The 20,061-nt window shown below is 36.7% G+C and overlaps 1 protein-coding gene across 1 annotated transcript in view; it reads left to right on the plus strand.

The window, feature by feature from the left end:
- PKHD1 (PKHD1 ciliary IPT domain containing fibrocystin/polyductin) overlaps positions 1-20,061 on the plus strand; it is a 415,790-nt gene that overhangs the window by 385,935 nt on the left and 9,794 nt on the right. Inside the window, exons 62-64 of the mRNA XM_058554174.1 lie at positions 1,134-1,241; positions 8,349-8,507; positions 12,158-12,280. Of these exons, the coding sequence (XP_058410157.1) occupies positions 1,134-1,241; positions 8,349-8,507; positions 12,158-12,280 (390 nt within the window). The remainder of the gene's footprint in view (positions 1-1,133; positions 1,242-8,348; positions 8,508-12,157; positions 12,281-20,061) is intronic.

Below are 20,061 nucleotides of genomic sequence, written 5' to 3' on the forward strand. Positions count from 1 at the left end.
TGCATATAGGTTTTAAAGAGTATAAACTGCATTTATCTTGGGCGCCTATCATTTATTTGAGTCTTGGCTTATTTATTTCCATTTTTCTGGGCATTTTATTTATTTTGGGACTCTGAAGAGATGAAGGAAAAGATGTTTCTGAAAAAGGAAGTTTTAATTAGCTCTGCAAAATTCATGAGGAAAGACAATATTTTCACAAAAAGGATGCAGCAATTGGATTGAAAAATGTTAACACTAAGCATATTGTATCTTTATGATACCTTTCAGCCTTAAAGATCTCAAACCAATTTATAAACTTTAAGACCGCTCTGCTTTCTCAGTGTCCATCAAACCAATCATGGTGACATTTCCAGAGTGAAATGTAGCAGCTGTTAATTGGCAAAGTAATTTGAGGATAGTGGAGTCAGAAGACTAATTAATGGCATTGTGAATGTGATCCTGAGTTAAGTTCCTTCTTTCACTTTATAAATGGATAGCCTACTGTTGGAAGACGTAAACTTTTTGTTTTGCATTTTAAGTGGGGAAACCATAGCCCAGGCAATCCAAGTTGCTAAATCAGGGTAGCCTTTATCCGTCATGATTTGATGCATTGCTGTGGTCCTTGTCTATCAGCTTAATTCTGCTACCAGATAAATTACAGATACCTTGAATAGAAGAGAGGCAAAGCCTAGGAAGTGACCACCTGGAAAGCTAATAGACTTTCTTTCTTGAGAGACATTTAATAAGAAAATAGTCAATATACAGTAGTGGTTAAGAATTGAAATCAAGTATATTTGGGTTTTAAGCCCAGCACCAAGTAATACAAACTTTCATGAGCCTATTTCCTAATCTCTAGTATATAGATAATAGCGTATATTATAGGGTTGTGGTGTAGTTTATTTACAATGATATATATAAAGCACACTGTCTGGCATAGTAAGCTTTTAACATTTGTTAGCCATTATTATTATTATTCTATCCTGAATTATTTGGTTCCAAGACTTTTTTAAGAAAAGCCTGATGGATTTAGTAACCTCTTTAATTAAAAAAAAATTTTTCCTTTGTTGTCCAATTGCCTATCCACAGAGAAGACTTGAAGAAATGCTTTTGAGTAGGTAACTAACATCTACTTTCTGTTTCTGTGCTTGTTGTAGGGTGTACTCAGGCAGAAACTCAAGATGGTTATGTGAGCTTCTCCAACTTGGCAGTTTTGATCTCTGGGTCAAATTGGCACTTTATTTTTACTGTCATTTCCCCTCCAGGTAATTTCGGCACACTGTGTTTTTATTATCTGCTTCTTTAAAAAAAAATAGCCCCTTCCCCTTTGTAATGGGAATAGCTCCTATCATGAATAAGAAGTCATCATTGTTCAGAAAAAAAATTCACTTGGTTATATCATTAAGATATGAGAAGCAAGACCACATAGAAATTAAGGCTCTGGAGAATGCTGGTAAGCAAGAACCCAAATGTACATTTTCCTCTAATTATTAAAATTTACTTTGAATATTCTACTTTTTTTATTTTGATGACATGTGGTTGGCTATTAATTGGAAAATTTTAATTTATAATAGAGTCATGGGATATTGAGTCTTATGAAATCTTCTCTTTCGGTCCTGCCCACCTCATTCACTGTTTCCCCACCCTAGAAGTGGTGACTACACTCATTCAATATCTAGTGCTTTAGAAATCCGGGTATAAGGTGTGTCTAAATTGCTTATATGATCCAGTTCTTCTTGACAAAACATTAAAAATATCTCTCTTCTGAAATACGTTTGATAATTTTTGCTTTATTAGAGGGTAATACTATTGAACAAGTTTGTGGTGGATCACACGTTAATTAAACTCCAAGCCGGATGAGCCTATGCAAAATACCACTTCCCACTTTTACAAAGAGTAGAGACAATCTCCTCCTACAGAGGAGTAGTGAGAGTGCAAATTTTGATATCCTTTTTTTTTTTTTTTTGGTGAGGAAGATTGGCCCTGAGCTAATGTCTGTTGCCAATCTTCCTCTTTTTGCTGGAGGAAAACTGTTGCTGAGCTAACGTCCATGCCAATCTTTCCCCTATTTTGTATGTGGGACACCACCACAGCATGGCTTGATGAGCAGTGGGTAGGTTCGCGCTGGGGATCCAAACCTGCAAACCCTGGGCTGCCAAAGCTAAATGCGTGAACTTAACCACTACGCCACCAGGCTGGCTCTGACATCCTCTTTTTTTTTTTTTTTTTTGTGAGGAAGATGAGCCCTGAGTTAACATCCGTTACCAATCCTCCTCATTTTGGTGAGGGAAGACTGGCCCTGGGCTAACATCCTTGCCCATCTTCCTCTACTTTATATGGGACACCACCACAGCATGGCTTGACAAGCCATGCATAGGTCCATGCCCTGGATCTGAACCTGCGATCTCCGGGCTGCCGAAGTGGAGCACGCAAACTTAACCATTACGCCACTGGGCCGGCCCCCCCGACATCCTCTTTTTAAAGGATTGAATTCTGATAGAGACACAGTTATCTACTTGAAAAAAGTAATTTAAATATCGTATGCATTATTGTGATTTTCCAGGAAAATACTCCTTATCTAAGAGAGTACCTAAAAGGATTTAAAAATACTAAACATCATATTTGACCTGAAAAGTAGATATTTATAATCAATTATTAATTTTGTCAGGAAAGTTAGTTTGATATTTAAAAGACATGCAATTTTGGGAAGCAGTTAATGCACAGGTGTGATAATGCAAAGTTTTATAAAATACATTAAAATAATCTTTACAGGATTTAAATCTCTTAGTTATTGGAAACGGCAAAGGAAATTGAATGTTTTGATGTGAGGTATCTGAAGCCCAACAACCAATATTTAATTGAGGCCTGATATGAGTCCTTCCTCATGAAACTTAAATTCACACTGTCATAGTATACTTTTAAAAAGTTAAAAATATGGCTGTCATGAATATATAATGAGCACTTGTCAACAAGTTACTTAACTCATTAATAAAAGAACCAGCAGGATCGCAAAGCTGGTTTAAAAACATTTGAGAAATATAGATTATATAGCCAGGAAAGAACAGCTGAAATAAGTTTGCCAAATTGGATACAGGGCAATAAAACGGTAACCTTTGAGGTTACATGTCTACAAACATCATTTGCATCTTTACTGGACAAAAATCATTTGCAGCTTACCAATCTTCTGCAAATTAACAAGACTGGCCCCTAATTAATGTTAAATTTTAAGTCAAACAAAAATATGTTCCAGAGAATTTGATAAAACTTGGATAAGCCTGTTTGAAAATGCTCCACAGTGATCTGTAATCATTTTTTTCCCTTAATTCCAAGTTTTGGAACATTTTTCTTCACCAAGGGAATATCTTCTGAGGTCAGGTAATATTATCATTATTTTATAGGGCAGATATCCTCTTAACACTTATGAAGGTGTCTTCATGTAAGTTGAGGTTCATGGAGAAACATGTTCAGTCAGTGTCATTGACCATGGGATTCCCAGGGGCATATTTTAAAGAGTAACATTTTAAAGAGTCTGCAGAGCTGGATACTTTGTCCCAGACTTGTTGGATATTTAAAAGACTTTTGCCCTTTAATTTCCTCAGTGGTTAACTAGGACTAACTAAATACTTCATCAATGTTACCTTAAGGAATAAGTTATAAAACCAAATGTAAAATGCAATGCAGACAGAAACTTCTCAGTAACACTTGTGATTTTGAGCTGGCCTTCGTTTCACATTTGCTAGGCTATGACTTTCTTTTAGGTTCCACCTATAACTTGTCAAGTAGACTAACTGAGGAATCATTTAAAAGTTTTTTCTTTAACATTTTTCCTTAAATTTTTGTTCATAATTTTCAAGACCAGGTCTATGAGGTGAGGCTCTACCAGAATGAGATTTACAAAAGTTTAAATTGGAAGAGAATAGATGGAAGATAAAAAGAAAACACTAAAAGCCTGCACTTCTGTGACTCATTGGTATTATGTTCTTAACAGTACAGGTCCTGAGAGTAACTCCTTGTTTCCAGGTATATCAATTTCTAGTGCCAGAATCATTTGGGAAAGCAGCCCTCATTCACACATTGATATGCCAATCAATGAAATTTCTTATTTCTAGCAGGCTTCAAAATAACGATGTGACCAGCATTGGTTCATACTGTTACTATTTCATTCATCCACAAATCAAGCAGAGAACTTGCAATCATTTTCAGTATTTTCCCTCTTCTTCCTTAGAGTGCGGAACAGCTATCTTAGAGAGAGGAATACATCATTATTTCTATTTTATTTCATTATTTTTTGTCTATATTATTTATTTATTTTTCTTAAAAATGAAGAAAAAGGACAGAATTTACTTAATACCCAGAAATGGCAGATAATGGCAGATGTGATTCCTGCTTTTAGATCATGGAAATTGGCAATCTGTCTTTCCAAAGTTTCTAATGTTGTCCATATCTTTATCTTTTTATGGAAATAGATGTCACTTTAATCAATTTTTCATTAATCACTGTATACAAAGACATACATTTCTTCAGCTCCATAGATAAATCACAGACTTATAAAGATATTTCATTTCCTTTATGTATATAGATTCTTTACATATATTTATTTCTCGAGATATAATTGACATAACATTGTTAAGTCTGAGGTGTGCAACATGTTGATTTGACACAATATGATTGCCCCTGTAGCATTAACTAACACCTCGATCACGTCACATAATTATCATTTCCATTTTGTGGTGAGGACAATTAAGGTATAGTCTCCTAGCAACTTTTAAATTTATAATACAGCATTGTTGACTATAATTGCTATGCTATTTTAGAAATAAAGAATTGAGGAACCGGAAGTTAAATAGGTCTGACCAAGTGGGTATGGAATCCTCATAAGTCTTTCTGATATGTTCACTAATCCAACCCATTTATCCATTTCTGAACTTCCTGAGACACTGTCAAGAGGGAAGGGTTTCTATAAGTTTGTACTACTGCTGCCCATGCAGCCTTTCCACATTCACTATCATTATTGGGGTCTAGGCTCTGGTTTCTCCAACCATTTCTGGGACCCACGACATGCTTAGGGGCTTCTCAGGGGCTGCTGGGCTGGGAAGAGATTGAGGGAGCCAGGCATGCTCCTGTCACCTAATCCAGAGAAGCTCTATTGTAGTTGCCATTTCTACACTTGGAATACTCTTCCTGCGGAAATTCACATGGTTCAGTCATTAGTTCACTCAGGTTTCTTCTCAAATGTCACCTCTGAGAGGCCTTGTCTGGATCAGTCAGTCTACAACACCATCCCCAACGCTGCTCCCACCTCCAGTTATTCTCTGTCTTCCAGCCTCTCTTTAGTCTCCTTCATGGAACTTAGCACTACCTGGCATCAGAGTATCTGTGTATCTGCTTGTTTGTCTGTTGCCTCTGTACTCTGTCTCCCATTAGAACCTAAGTTCCCAAAGGGACAAGAAGATTTCTACTTAGTTCAGCGTTATATCCTCAGGGTATAGAAAAACCTGGCACATCATAAGCACAAATAAATAATATTCATATTGTTTATGAGTACGTGAGTATATTGAGATTATGTCTAAGATTACATTTTTAACAAGTGTTCTGCTGTTAAAACTATTTGAAAGCTGGTGGTCTCTCTTTTAGACCCAGATTACTGCTCCAGGCTTGTAAACTGCCCTCCCTGACTTCAGCCTCTCTGTCATTATTTGTGTTCTAAACACTTCTGTGGCCTGATCTTCTATATCTCACATGGCACATGCCACTTCTCAGCTCAGAATTTTCCCTTCTATGACACTTTATTGCCTTCAGAATATAGTCAAGGGCCTTTTGGCTAACATCTAATGCCCACCAAAATTTGTCTCAAAATGCTTTCAATCAATTCCCAGTATTTCCCAGCATTAATTTCCTAAACATCAGCTATTCTTTTCTCCTTTCAGTCTTTATTTGCTCAGCCTTCAAAGCCCTGCTTAGATATTCCCTCTTCTCGAACGCTTTTACTGATCATATGAATGGAAAATAACCTTCCAACGCAATTGATTTGCATTATTCAGGTGGTGTGTCACATTCTGATTTGTATCACCAACATTTGTATGTGTATCTTATTTCATTTACTGGCTTGTAAATATCTGAAGCATGAGAACAGTAACTTATCCACTTAATATAGTAAGCAATCACTGAGCAATTATTGGAAAATGGATAAAAGATTGAAGAATTTTATTTTTACTTCTGTGAATCCCTAGTAAAACTCATTCCCCCATCTCTGGGCTAGATTTAGCTTATTAAGATGCCCATAAAAAGCAACTCATTGATAACAAACAAGCCAAACGTGGCTCAAGTATAAGATGTATACACAGGAGAACCATTCTAGCTAATCTTATTATGGGAGATTTGGGACTGAGTCAGCCAGGAGTCAAGAGACTGAAGACCTGACTGTGACTTCCAATCAAATTGTCAGGTTCAGCCCAAAGAAAGCACAGTAAAGAAAAACATGGTGTTTCCTCCAGTAGAGAAAATAAAAACTCTGTTTTTGCCTGAGGTATTCAGATGAAAACAGAGTTTGGCATTTGTTTGTTTTGAATGAGCTACTCAAAAATGCTGGCTATAACTAAATAAAGTTCATAGGGAAGTATTTTTTTAATTTTTAATTTTTGTATTGAAGTATAATTGACATATGATAAACTACACATGTCTAAAGCATGCCATTTGATAAGTTCATATGAATGTACACTTCCATGAAAGCATCCTCACAATTTGGATAATGAACATATTTATCATCTCCAAAATTATAGGTAAATTAAAAAAAATTTATTAAAAAATAATATATGGTAAAATTGATCTTTAATGGTATCTCTTTTTATGAATTCAAATGCATGTATGGATTCATGTAATCACCACCAGAGTCAGGACACAGAACTTTTCCAAAAAAATCTCCCTTATGTTATTCCTCTGTCCTCACATTCTCCTCTGCCACTACCACTAATAACTCTGATTTGTTCTCCATCTGTATAGTTTTGTCTTTTGTAGAAGGTCATTTAAATGGGATCATACATTATGTATGTACCCTTTAGAGATGGGCTTCACTCACTAAGCATAATGCCTTTGATGTTCACCTCAGTCATTATAGATTAAGAGTTTCTTCCTTTCTTTCTTCTTTCCTTCCTTCCCTCCCTCCCTCCCTCCTTTCCTTCTTTCCTTTTCTCTCTCTCTCTTCCTTTCTCTCTTTCTTTCCCTCCCTCCCTTCCTTCCTTCTTTCCTTTTTTCCTTCTTTTTCTTTTTGGCCGAGTAGTATTCCTTTGTATGAATAAACCAGAGTTGGTTTATTCCTTCCCCTGTTGAAGAACCTTTGGGTTGTTTCCAGGTTTGGGTGATTATGAGTAGAAGTGCTATAAACATTTATGTACAGATTTTTGTGTGTCTAGGCAAGTGTTTTTTTAGATTCTTTTATGCTTTGTTTCAAAAATAACAATGGAGTGAGAACCAAATTTTAGTCTATTAAAAGAGGAAGAGTTTGTGGGGCTGGCCCCATGGCAAGCAGTTAAGTGCGCTCGCTCCGCTGCTGGCAGCCCTGGTTCGCATCCTGGGCGCGCACCGATGCACCGCTTGTCAGGCCGTGCTGTGGCGGTGTCCCATATAAAGTGGAGGAAGATAGGCATGCATGTTAGCCCGAGGCCAGTCTTCCTCAGCAAAAAGAGGAGGATTGGCAGTGATGTTAGTTCAGGGCTGATCTTCCTCACAAAGAAAAAAGGAGGGGGGAGGAGTTTGAGATGAATTCTTAGAAAGATGCTCTCTGAAAAGGAAGTCGCCCATTTTGCCCCGTCTTCCATAACTAGGATGGCTCTGTCTATCAGCCACTGCTTTGCTCCCAGTTTTCTAGATAACGAAATTCTCATGGACGTTAGAAATTCTCTTGGCTCTGTAGTAGGAGTCCCTGAGCCCCTGTTTGGTGTGTTACATGCCATATTTTAAATAGCGTAGATAAGTCAGAGCAAGTAGTTGCAGACATTTTGGAGCTAAGAGCATTTTTGTTCTAATCAGAGGAACATAGGGTGAAACTGAAATTTTGCATTGGTGGAGAAGGTAAGTCTGAGAATAAAAAGGTAAGTCTGAGAATAAAAGGGGAGAATTGGAAGAATTCCCCATCAGTAATGGACAAAATTGGAAAGAACAGTTGTATGTTATTGTTGGAATTGCATTCTTGTAGTTCTTCAGAAATCCAAATCTTGGATTTATTATTGGTTCGTTTGTTTAATCATTTAATTTAATAAATATTTATTGAACCTACTAAGTGCCAGGTACTGCTGTAGGCATACCTTTTCCACAATATTTTCATTATAATAGTATCTTAGTAATATGTTATTATTGAGACTTTCTTTTTTTCACAGGGGCCAATTTCACGGCTCGGTCCAGGCCATTTGCCATCTTACCTGTGACTATGTCAGAGAGGTCGACAATCATCCTGGCTGCTTCCACGTGCTCAGTGGTCTCATGGTTGGCTCTGTGCTGTCTGGTGTGCTGTTGGTTTAAGAAAAGCAAAAGCAGAAGTATGTATATATATTTTTTTGGAATGAAAATATTGGGAAAAAATGCCATCATGTACAATACATTAATGATTCTTTTTCTTCCCCCAAAGATAAATGTTTGTGAACCTCTGCAACATACTAAACCACATGGAGCCAAATTGTTCAATTCATACAGAAGAGACAAGGATTGCCTAATCTTAAATAATAATAGCAATCATAATGAAAACTCATATTCATTGAATAGTCACTATGGACCAGGTTCTAAGTACTTTATATACATAAATTTATTTCCTCCTCACAACAACCCTATGAAGTAGGTACTAAATACTATGTCTGTGTTACGGAGGTGGAGTGTGAGACATAGAAAGGCTAAGTAACTTGCCCAAGGTCTCACAACCAAGAAGAAACTGGGCAGCTCGGCTTCAGATCCCACTCGCTGAAACACTGTGCTCCACTGCCCAGGTGACCCTCCAAGAAGTGAGTTCAAGAATCAGGGAGAAAGGTCCTCTTTTCTTCCAGAAGAGAGTGCTTGGTATTTTTTTCTCTAGGAGTGTAGAAATTAAGTATATCCTTGAATATTTTCCCAGAAGTATCTTTTTTTTTTTGACTAGAATCACTGAGGAGAAAATATTCTGTGAAAGAGGCTTCTTTCGGTCTTTCCACTCTATTCTTTGAGTGGAGGAGAGAGGAGCAGATCAGGCTCTGGCAAATTCTTTACTCCACCCACACCACACTCCCCAGACTGTCAAATGAGTGAAAGAAACACTTTGAAATACTAGGGGATACTAAAAAGACCAAAGTGATAAGCAAGAGTGAGTATAAAAGAGGGAAAATGAGGAGAGGCCAAGAAAGAAAGTCAAAATAAAGGAAGGAAAGAGGAAGAAGCATGATGCCACTACTAGAAGCTTAGATTTCTGAGAAATGCTGAGGACAGGCAGCCCCACTAGATGCATGCTTTATTTTGAACCCAGCTTCAGCCTGATATCTCTACCTCTATGCCTGTCCTGGTGATTTCACTGGACAAACTACAAGGAAACTCTAGGCTTCCTTGTCTTTCTGAAGATGAATGGGATCTCGTCCTGGGTGTTGTCTGTGATTTGTTGAACCACAGGATTTTGTTTTAAAATCTGAAGTTTTATCTATGTGTGTGTGTGTGTATAGTGCTTTCTGGTTTAAAAGCAAAGACTTTCCATAATTTTTAATCTCATGTGGTTCTGTGAAGTAGGTGGTTTAATTCTCATCCTCCATTTTGTAGCTAAGCCCACTAGCATGGAGGGACCTCCCAGTAAGCTCTGCTCACCCCATCTCTTCCCTTTTGTTCCCCCACCTCAAAAGGAAGCTTCTTCCTGCAGTTACTGCTGTATCAGTTCCCTCAGTGTCCTCTTTTTGCTCTTTCAACCTTTCAATATCTGTGAACACATTTCTCTGTATTAAATTCCCACATTTTCCTGACTGCACACAGACTCCTAACTTTCTTTAAAAAAAGAAAACACAAAAAACTAAAATTGTAAAGAAATCAGAAGGAACTTTATGAAAAAATTTACAGTGGTCAGTTCTGTATGAGTAATTTGTATTATATCTTTCTGTATTTTTCAAACTTCTAAAATTAGCATTCATTACTTTTGAATCAGAAAAATATATTGTTCCTCATCTTCCTCACAGAAGATGATTCTCTGATGCAGCTATATGGTCTATGTCTCAGTTCACAAATTTTCTTCTCAGGACCTCGCTACACTTTCAATAATTATTGAAAACCCCGAAGAGCTTCTGCCAATGTTTGTTGTATCTATCAGTATTTCCAAACTAGAAGTTAAAAGAGAAAATGTAAAATTTACTTATTAGTTAATTTTAAAATAACAATAATACATGTATTATGTGCTAACATAATTAACATATTTTTTACTTAAAAAATATGTTTTCAAAAAATATATCGTTAAAAGAATGTCATTTTCCAAACCTCTTTAATGTCTGCCTTAAGAGAAGTCAGCTGGATTCTCCTAACAGCTTCTACCTTCTATGTGTTGCAATGTATTGTTGTGACTGAAGTATGTGAAGAAAATCCAGCCTCACACAGATACATAGTAGAAAAGGGAAGAGTATTTTAATAGCCTTTACAGACGGTTGTGGATATTCCTCTTTGTTAGTGCACCCAAACTGGACAAGAAGTAGTTACTTAAAGATACATCTCAATGTACTTTTCGTATTCTGTTACATGAAAATCCACTAGTTTATCCTATACCTTGAATTGAGCTTTTATCCATGAATGATTTTGAAAACTTACACTTTGGCCATTTGGAAAATATTGTTTCACTGAGTTATTCATATCTTCTCAATGTTGATGTATTTCATTCTACAATTTAAAAAATAACATTTGTTAATATCAACATGGATCTTCCAGAATCAGAAATCTGTGAAGCTCATAATAGTTAATACAAGTTTTCCAAAATTCTAAGTTTTCCCATGAAAGCTTGGATTTTATCATGGACAACAAGTACTGTCAGTTGTTTCTTTGAAGTTCATTCAAAGAAGGCTTACTTCATTCAATTTAAAAAAATCTGCCAAATATCCAAGTATGATAACCATAATTTATCTTTCAATCATTGTTTCAAGGACTTTTAATGTAAAATGGTGTTCCACCAAAAAATCAACTAGTTCAGCTCAAACCTCATTCACGAAAGTGTTTTCCTTGAGAAAATCATCATATGTCATGGCATAGCATTATCTGCCATTATATTACAAATTTATTTGTTTATCCTCTGCCATCGAAACTGGAATACAAGCTCTCTGAGGGCGGGGACCAGGTCTTTCTTACTCATCGTCTTTACACTGCCTAGAACAGTGCCTGGTGTGAGAATGTAAATATATTTTTGATTAACATATTTAATAAATAAATGAATAGAAGGTAAAGCATCTCTTCAGTCAGCTGTAGACTGAAGATATAAAGTCTTCCATCAAAAGCACACATCTGCATAAGCTCTGTGGATTGTACTAACATCAATCTCTTGGTTTTGATATCATATTATAGTTATACAAGTTATTAACAGTGGAGGAAGCTGGGTGAATGTGCATGAGTCCTCCTTGTACATTTCTTTGCAGCTTCTGTAATTATTTCAAAATAATTATTTCAAAATTTCTGCGTATCTGTAATTATTTCAAAATAAAAGATTTTTTAAAAAAAAGTATCAGTAACATTCTATACCAGCTCTGTTTCACTGAAATATAACATGAACCACAAATGTGAGGCACATCACGTAATTTTCTAGTAGCCACTTGACCTAATACACCAAAATTTATTTTGACATGTAATGAATATAAAAACATCAGACTACAATATTAGATATTTTAATTTTTCCAAAATCAGGTGTGTATTTTATACTTATAGCACATCTCAATTCGAACTAGTCACTTTAGAAGTGTTCAATAGCCATACATGGTGGCTACCATATTGGACAGTACAGTTTTATGCTTTAAATTTGGTGGTCAGTATATGGGATTTTCTTTTGTTATTCCTCAAGTTCTGAATATATTATATGCATTCTATTGCATGTATATCACAATCATTTTGTGGAAGAGTAAAGGGGAAACATGTTAACACTTAGGGCCCATTTACAAATAAAAATGCAATTTTATTCTTAAAAAACAAAAAATACTACTTTTTTTCATTAAAACAGAAATAAAAAGTGAAGAGATTTCTGAATCCCAGAGTAATGATCAAAAGAATAATAGTCACGTCTCATCCAAGCACCAAGGATCACAAGTAGAGACTGGAAAAGAAGACACCGTGATGGGAGAAGGTAAGCTTGGACCGTGGGGATGATTCTTACAAGAGAGTCTCATTGTGGATGAACTCTAGCCTGAGCCTCCCCTTGGCTTCCAGTTTCTGAATTAATTTAGTTTATAGCCCCTTCTTTAGTCTTCTTTACTTCTTCTCAAGGAAATTATACCGCAGCATAGGAAAACACAAGTCCAGATGATTCACTCAACTACCAACCAGTTATTCAAGTTGACATGTATATATTTTTTTCTTAGTAGAAGGTTATTGGTTTAACATTTGAATTCATTACATAGAGAAAGGGAAAACCAGAGTATTAGGCATATAATCTTTAGCTGTTGCATAGCTGCCAGTTGGCAACATTATTGAATTTGGGAAAGAAAAGAATGTAGTTGCTGAATACCAACTATGCAAATTAGATTGAATATAGAACCCCCAAGAAATGAGTCAGCTTTGTTAAGCTCTGATTTGTTGTTTAGCCATACTTTTAGCAAAATGTATTATTTGCTTACGTTGTGCATTATACCAGATGATTTTGCTTGTTATTGTTAAATTGTAATTAGAATTAAGGCCAAGCAGACAAAAGATAAGTATTTGCCTCAGACCAATGCTTTGTCCTTGTCCTTCTAAGGACACAGAAAATAGGAAAGCAGTAGGCAGAGCACAAGCTGGATTTGCCAAGTATGGATGTGGTGTATGAAAAATATTCATATAATTTCCGTGGGTCTGAAACATTTTGAAACATCCACTCTAAAGAGCAGAATATTTCTGTTTTTTCTGGGTAATAACCAATTATTGTGATATTTTCTGCTTGAAAAGGACAATAAATCTTACTGGTTCTGAGTGCATGTTTAACCAAAAAATAGCGGTCCACTATTGTTCTGCCTCTAACTAGTGTAATGAACTCTGGCAAGTGTGTGTGTGTGTGTGTGTGTGTGTATCACTTTGTGTGCCTGTTTGTATTTTTTCCCATGGAGGAAATGAAGTTTTTTTAAAAAGAATTCCCAACAAATTAGCCAGCCATACTTCAGCCCCTGGACCTGCATCAAAAAGTGGTAGGGGGGCTGGCCCCATGGCTTAGTGGTTAAGTGAGCGCGCTCCGCTGCTGGCGGCCCGGGTTTGGGTCCCGGGCGTGCACCGATGCACCGCTTCTCTGGCCATGCTGCGGCGGTGTCCCACATACAGCAACTAGAAGGATGTGCAGCTATGACATACAACCATCTACTGGGGCTTGGGGGGGGGGGAAGGAGGAGGATTGGCAATAGATGTTAGCTCAGAGCCGGTCTTCCTCAGCAAAAAGAGGAGGATTAGAACAGATGTTAGCTCAGGGCTGATCTTCCTCAAAAAAAAAAAAAAAAGGTGGTAGGGGGTGTAGGTGGGAGAGGGTGTGAAGAATAGAGACAGAGATAAGGGGACAGGAACTCTTTCCAGATTCCATCTAAGACTACTTTAATTTTGCCTTCTAGAAGCCTCTTGCCTGCATTATTGCAGCAAATTCAGGACAGGTGTTTGAAAATGTTCATCTGAACCCAGCTCTGTGAAGAACAGAATATTCAGCTGCATTCTTCAGTGATTGTTCAGTGATGCTAATCTCTCCGCTAATCTCATATGGCCATCCACATGAATCTTAGTTGCCCTGCTTAAATGAACTACATTAAGCAGTCCACAATGCCTGGGTGTTTTATTAAGGAGCATTTTTTATGTGGTGGCTTATTAATAAATTATCAAGAATGAGACAAGAGACAGGGCTCCTGTGGGAAGAGTTTAGATTGAAGAGATGGGAGTATCAGAGGCCGTTTTATTAGGATATCCAAGTTAAAAATAGAAAGATGTGTTATCCGAATCCTCCCCTGGGGATTATAGCGAATTTCTTTCCTTATCTTCTAAGTTTTGTCCAAATCTTAAGAGCATTGTTTCCTAGGCAAGTAATGAGCCATCTCCTGCTTTGCTTTGGAAATTATTACCAGCTAAAAACACCTAATTATTGATAGCTTTAAATAAATTTGGTTTTATTTCATTGTTTCCATGGCACCTTAATTTCCCTGTCCTTCTGTGTTTTTAAACTTTTGGCATTTGCTGATAAAGTGATTGGCTGTCTCCCTCATGAGCACTTTGCATTCACTAAGCACCACCACACCACTACGTTGTTTAGTGGCGAAATTGCGCATTTTCACTGTCCAGTGGATTCAGAGCGCAAATTCACCATGTCAAAGCTTTTACTAAAAATTGTGTGGATGCAATAGGGGTGGTAGAGAGTTGTGATGGGGGAAGAAGGGAGGAAAGCATATGTCCCTTGTATTTGACTGTTATGAGGGTTTATGACATATAGAGCCATCTGAGCCAGCTTTTATTTTTTTTAGTTTTTTTTTTTATTGCGGTAACATTGGTTTATGACATTCTATAAATTCAGATGTACATCATTATACTTCTATTTCTGTGTAGATTACATCATGTTCACCACCCAAATACTAATTACAACCCATCACCACACACATGTGCTGAATTATCTCTTTCGCTCTCCTCCCTCCCCTCTTCCCCTCTGGTAACCACCAATCCAATCTCTGTCTCTATGTGTTTGTTTGTTGTTGTTATTATTTACTACTGAATGAGGGAGATCATATGGTATTTGACCTTCTCTCTCTGACTTATTTCACTTTGCATAATACCCTCAATGTCCATCCATGTTGTCACAAAGGGCAGGATTTCATCGTTTCTTATGGCTGAGTAGTATTCCATTGTGTATATATACCACATCTTCTTTATCCATTCGTCCCTTGATGGGCACTTAGGTTGCTTCCAAGTCTTGGCTATTGTGAATAATGCTGCCATGAACACAGGGGTGCATGTATCTTTATGCATTGGTGTTTTCAAGGCCTTTGAATAAATACCCAGCAGTGGAATAGCTGGATCGTATGGTAGTTTCATCCTTAATTTTTTCAGGAATCTCCATACTGTTTTCCATAGTGGCTGCACTAGTCTGCACTAGCAGTGTATGAGAGTTCTCTTCTCTCCACATCCTCTCCAACACATGTTGTTTCCTGTCTTGTTAATTATAGCCATCCTGACGGGCATGAGGTGATAGCTCATTGTAGTTTTGATTTGCATTTCCCTGATAGTTAATGATTTTGAACATCTTTTCAAGTGCCTGTTGGCCATCTGTATATCTTCTTTGGAGAAATGTCTGTTCAGGTCTTTTGCCCATTTTTTAATTGGGTTAGTTTTTTTGTTGTTGAGATGCATGAGTTCTTTATGTATTTTGGAGATTAACCCCCTATCAGATGTATGGTTTGCAAATATCTTCTCCCAATTGTTAGGTTGTCTTTTCGTTTTGTTGATGGTTTCTTTTGCTGTGCAGAAGCTTTTTAGTTTGATGTAGTCCCCTTTGTTTATTTTTTCTATTGTTTCTCTTGCCTGGTCAGACATGGTACTTGAAAATATGTTGCTAAGACCAATGTCAAAGAGCGTACTTCCTATGTTTTCTTCTAGAAGTTTCAGAGTTTCAGGTCTTACATTCAAGTCTTTAATCCATTGTGAGTTAATTTTTGTGAATGGCATAAGGTAATGGTCTACTTTCATTTTTTTGCATGTGGCTGTCCAGTTTTCCCAACACCATTTGTTGAAGAGACTTTCTTTTCTCCCTTGTCTGTTCTTGACTCCTTTGTCAAAGATTAGCTGTCCATAGATGTGTGGGTTTATTTCTGGGCTTTCAATTCTATTCCATTGATCTGTGTGTCTGTTTTTGTGCCAGTACCATGCTGTTTTGGTTACTATAGCTTTGTAGCATATTTTCAAATCAGGGAGTGTGATACCTCCAGCTTTGTTCTTTTTTCTCAGGATTCCTTTAGCTATTCGGGGTCTTTTGTTGTTCCATATAAATTTTAGGATTCTTTGCTCTATTTCTGTGAAAAATGTTGTTGGAACTTTGATAGGGATTGCATTGAATCTATAGATTGCTTTAGGAAGTATGGACATCTTAACTATGTTAATTCTTCCAATCCAAGAGCACGGAATATCTTTCCATTTCTTTGTGTCTTCTTCAATTTCTTTCAGCAATGTTTTATAGTTTTCGGTGTACAGATCTTTCATATCTTTGCTTAAGTTTATTCCTAGGTATTTTATTCTTTTTGTTGCAATTGTAAATGGGATTGTATTCTTAATTTCTCTTTCTGCTACTTCGTTGTTAGTGTATAGAAATGCAACTGATTTTTGTATGTTGATTTTGTATCCTGCGACTTTACTGTATTCATTTATTACTTGTAAAAGTTTTTTGGTGGATTCTTTAGGGTTTTCTATATATAAAATCATGTCATCTACAAATAGTGACAGTTTCACTTCTTCCTTTCCAATTTGGATTCCTTTTATTTCTTTTTCTTTCCTGATTGCTCTGGCTAGGACTTCCAGTACTATGTTAAATAGGAGTGGTGACAGTGGGCATCCTTGTCTGGTTCCTGTTCTTAGAGGGATAGCTTTCAGTTTTTCACCATCGAGGATGATATTAGCTGTGGGTTTCTCATATACGGCCCTTATTATGTTGAGGTACTTTCCTTCTATATCCATTTTATTCAGAGTTTTTATCATAAAGGGATGCTGTCTCTTGTCAAATGCTTTCTTTGCATCTATTGAGATGATCATGTGATTTTTATTCTTCATTTTATTAATGTGGTGTATCACGTTGATTGATTTGCGAATGTTGAACCATCCCTGCATACCTGGAATAAATCCCACTTGATCATGGTGTATAATCTTTTTAATGTATTATTGTATGTGATTTGCTAGTATTTTGTTGAGGATTTTTGCATCGATGTTCATCAGTGATATTGGCCTGTAATTTTCTGTTTTTGTGTTTTCCTTGTCTGGTTTTGGATTCAGGGTAATGTCGGCTTTGTAGAATGAGTTAGGGAGCTTCCCCCCCTCCTCAATTTTTTGGAAGAGTTTGAGAAGGATGGGTATTAAGTCTTTTTTGAATGTTTGGTAGAATTCACTAGGGAAGCCATCTGGTCCTGGACTTTTATTTTTGAGGAGGTTTTTGATTACTGTTTCGATCTCCTTACTGGTAATTGGTCTATTCAAATTCTCTATTTCTTCTTGATCCAGTTTTGGAAGGTCGTACGATTCTAAGAATTTATCCATTTCTTCCAGATTGTCGGATTTGTTGGCATATAGCTTTTCATAATATTTTTTTATAATCTTTTGTATTTCTGAGGTGTCTGTTGTAATTTCTCCTTTTTCATTTCTGATTTTACTTATTTGAGCCTTCTCTCTTTTTTTCTTGGTGAGTCTAGCTAAAGGTTTATCAATTTGTTTATCTTTTCAAAGAACCAGCTCTTGATTTTATTAATTTTTTTCTATTTTTTTTAGTCTATATTTCATTTATTTCTGCTCTTATTTTTATTATTTCCCTTCTTCTACTGATTTTGGGCTTTGTTTGTTCTTCTTTTTCCAATTCCTTTAGGTGCATTGTTAGAGTGTTTATTTGAGATTTTTCTTGTTTGTTGAGATAGGCCTGTATTGCTATAAACTTCCCTCTTGGAACCGCTTTTGCTGTATCCCATAAATTCTGGCATGTCATATTTTCATTTTCATTTGTCTCCAGATATTTTTTTATTTCTCCTTTGATTTCTTCATTGACCCAATCGTTGTTCAGTAGCATTTTGTTTAATCTCCACGTATTTGTGGCTTTTCTGTTTTTCTTCCTATAGTTGATTTCTAGTTTCATACCTTTGTGGTCAGAAAAGATGCTTTGTATTATTTCAATCTTCTTAAATTTATTTTATTTTGTGGCCTAATATGTGATCAGTCCTGGACAATGTTCCATGTGCATTTGAAAAGAAAGTGTGTTCTTTGGTTTTTGGATGGAATGTTCTGTACATATCTACTAGGTCCATCTGTTCTAGTGTGTCATTTAAGGCCAATGTTTCCTTATTGATCTTCTGTTTGGATGATCTATCCGTTGGTGTAAGTGGAGTGTTAAAGTCCCCTATTATTATTGTGTTACTGTCTATTTCTCTTTTTATGTCTGTTAATAATTGCTTTATATATTTAGGTGCTCCTATGTTGGGCGTGTAGATATTTACAAGTGTTATCTCCTCTTGTTGGATTGTTCCCTTGATCATTATGTAATGTCCTTCTTTGTCTATTTTTACAGTTTTTGTTTTAAAGTCTATTTTGTCTGATATGAGTATTGCTACCCCAGCTTTCTTTTCATTGCCATTTGCATGGAGTATCTTTTTCCATCCCTTCACTTTCAGTTTGTGAGTGTCTTTAGGTCTGAAGTGTGTCTCTTGTATGCAGCATATATATGGCTCTTGTTTTTTTATCCAATCAGCCACCCTATGCCTTTTAATTGGAGCATTTAGTCCATTGACGTTTAAAGTAGCTATTGATAAGTATGTACTTATTGCCATTTTTTAACTTTTTTTTTTTCCTCAGTGTTTTAGTAGTCCTTCTCTGTTCCTTTCTTTTTCTATACAGAATTGGTGGTCTCTTTAGTTTGACCTCCATCTGGAAGCTCTACTCTTTAACTCCCCTCCTCCCTCATTTTATGTTTTTGATATCATATCTAACCTCTTTTTTGTGCATTTGTATCCATTACTCTCTTATCATGGAAATAGATAATTTTTCCTATTTGTGGTCTTCTCTTTTCCCCTTAAATCAGTCCCTTTAACATTTCTTGTAGTACTGGTTTCTTGGTGACAAACTCCTTTAATTTTTGCTTGTCTGGGAAACTTTTTATCTCTCCTTCCATTTTGAATGGTTACCTTGCCAGGTAAAGTATTCTTGGCTGTAAGTTTTTTCCTTTCAGCACTTTAAATATATCGTGCCACTCTCTTCTAGCCTGTAAGGTTTCTACTGAGAAGTCAGCTGATAGCCTTATGGGGTTTCCTTTGTATGTAACTTGTCTTTCTCTTGCAGCTTTTAGGATTCTCTCTTTATCTTTAATTCTGGACATTTTGATTATGATGTGTCTTGGTGTGGGCCTCTTTGGGTTTATCTTGTTTGGTGCTCTCTGTGCTTCTTGTACCTGGATGCCTGTTTCCTTCATTAGGTTAGGGAAGTTTTCATCTATTATTTCTTCATCTAGATTCTCTGCCCCTTTGTCTTGCTCTTCTCCTTCTGGGACACCTATAACACTGATGTTAGTGCGCATGATGTTGTCCCAGAGGTCCCTTAGACTGTCCGCACTCTTTTTAATTCTTTTCTCTTTTACCTGTTCAGCTTGGGTGATTTCTTCTAGTCTTTCGTCCAGCTCACAGATCCATTCTTCTGTATCCTCTACTCTGCTTTTGAGTCCCTCTAGTGAATTTTTCATTTCCAGTATTGTATTGTTCATTTCTGATTGGTTCTTTTTTATATCTTCCATTTCTTTGTTGATATTCTCACTGAGTTCATCTATTCATCTCCCCAGATCAGTTAGCATCCTTAACACTCTTTGTTTGAACTCTCTGTCAGGTAGGTTGCTCATTTCTGTTTCACTTATTTCCTTTTCTGGGGTTTTGTCCTGTTCCCTTACTTGGAATGTATTCCTTTGCCTCCTCATCTTGCCTCTGTCCCTGTGCTTGTGTCTATGTATTAGGTAGGTCAGCTACGTCTCCTGCTCTTGGATAGGTAACCTTATATAAGTGATGCCTTAGGAGGCCTGCAGCGTGCTTCCCTCAGTTCTCATGTTCCAGGAGTGACCCCTATGTGAGCTACGTGTGTCCTTCTGTTGTGGCGTGTTTGCTCTCCCTGTAGGTGCCCTGGGAGGCTGAGTTATGCTCCTGGCCTGCTGTTGTTATGCTCAGCTGCTTGTAGTTTTTGTGGGCC

Source organism: Diceros bicornis, chromosome 14 (genome assembly GCF_020826845.1).
Source record: "Diceros bicornis minor isolate mBicDic1 chromosome 14, mDicBic1.mat.cur, whole genome shotgun sequence".
Lineage (NCBI taxonomy): Eukaryota > Metazoa > Chordata > Mammalia > Perissodactyla > Rhinocerotidae > Diceros > Diceros bicornis.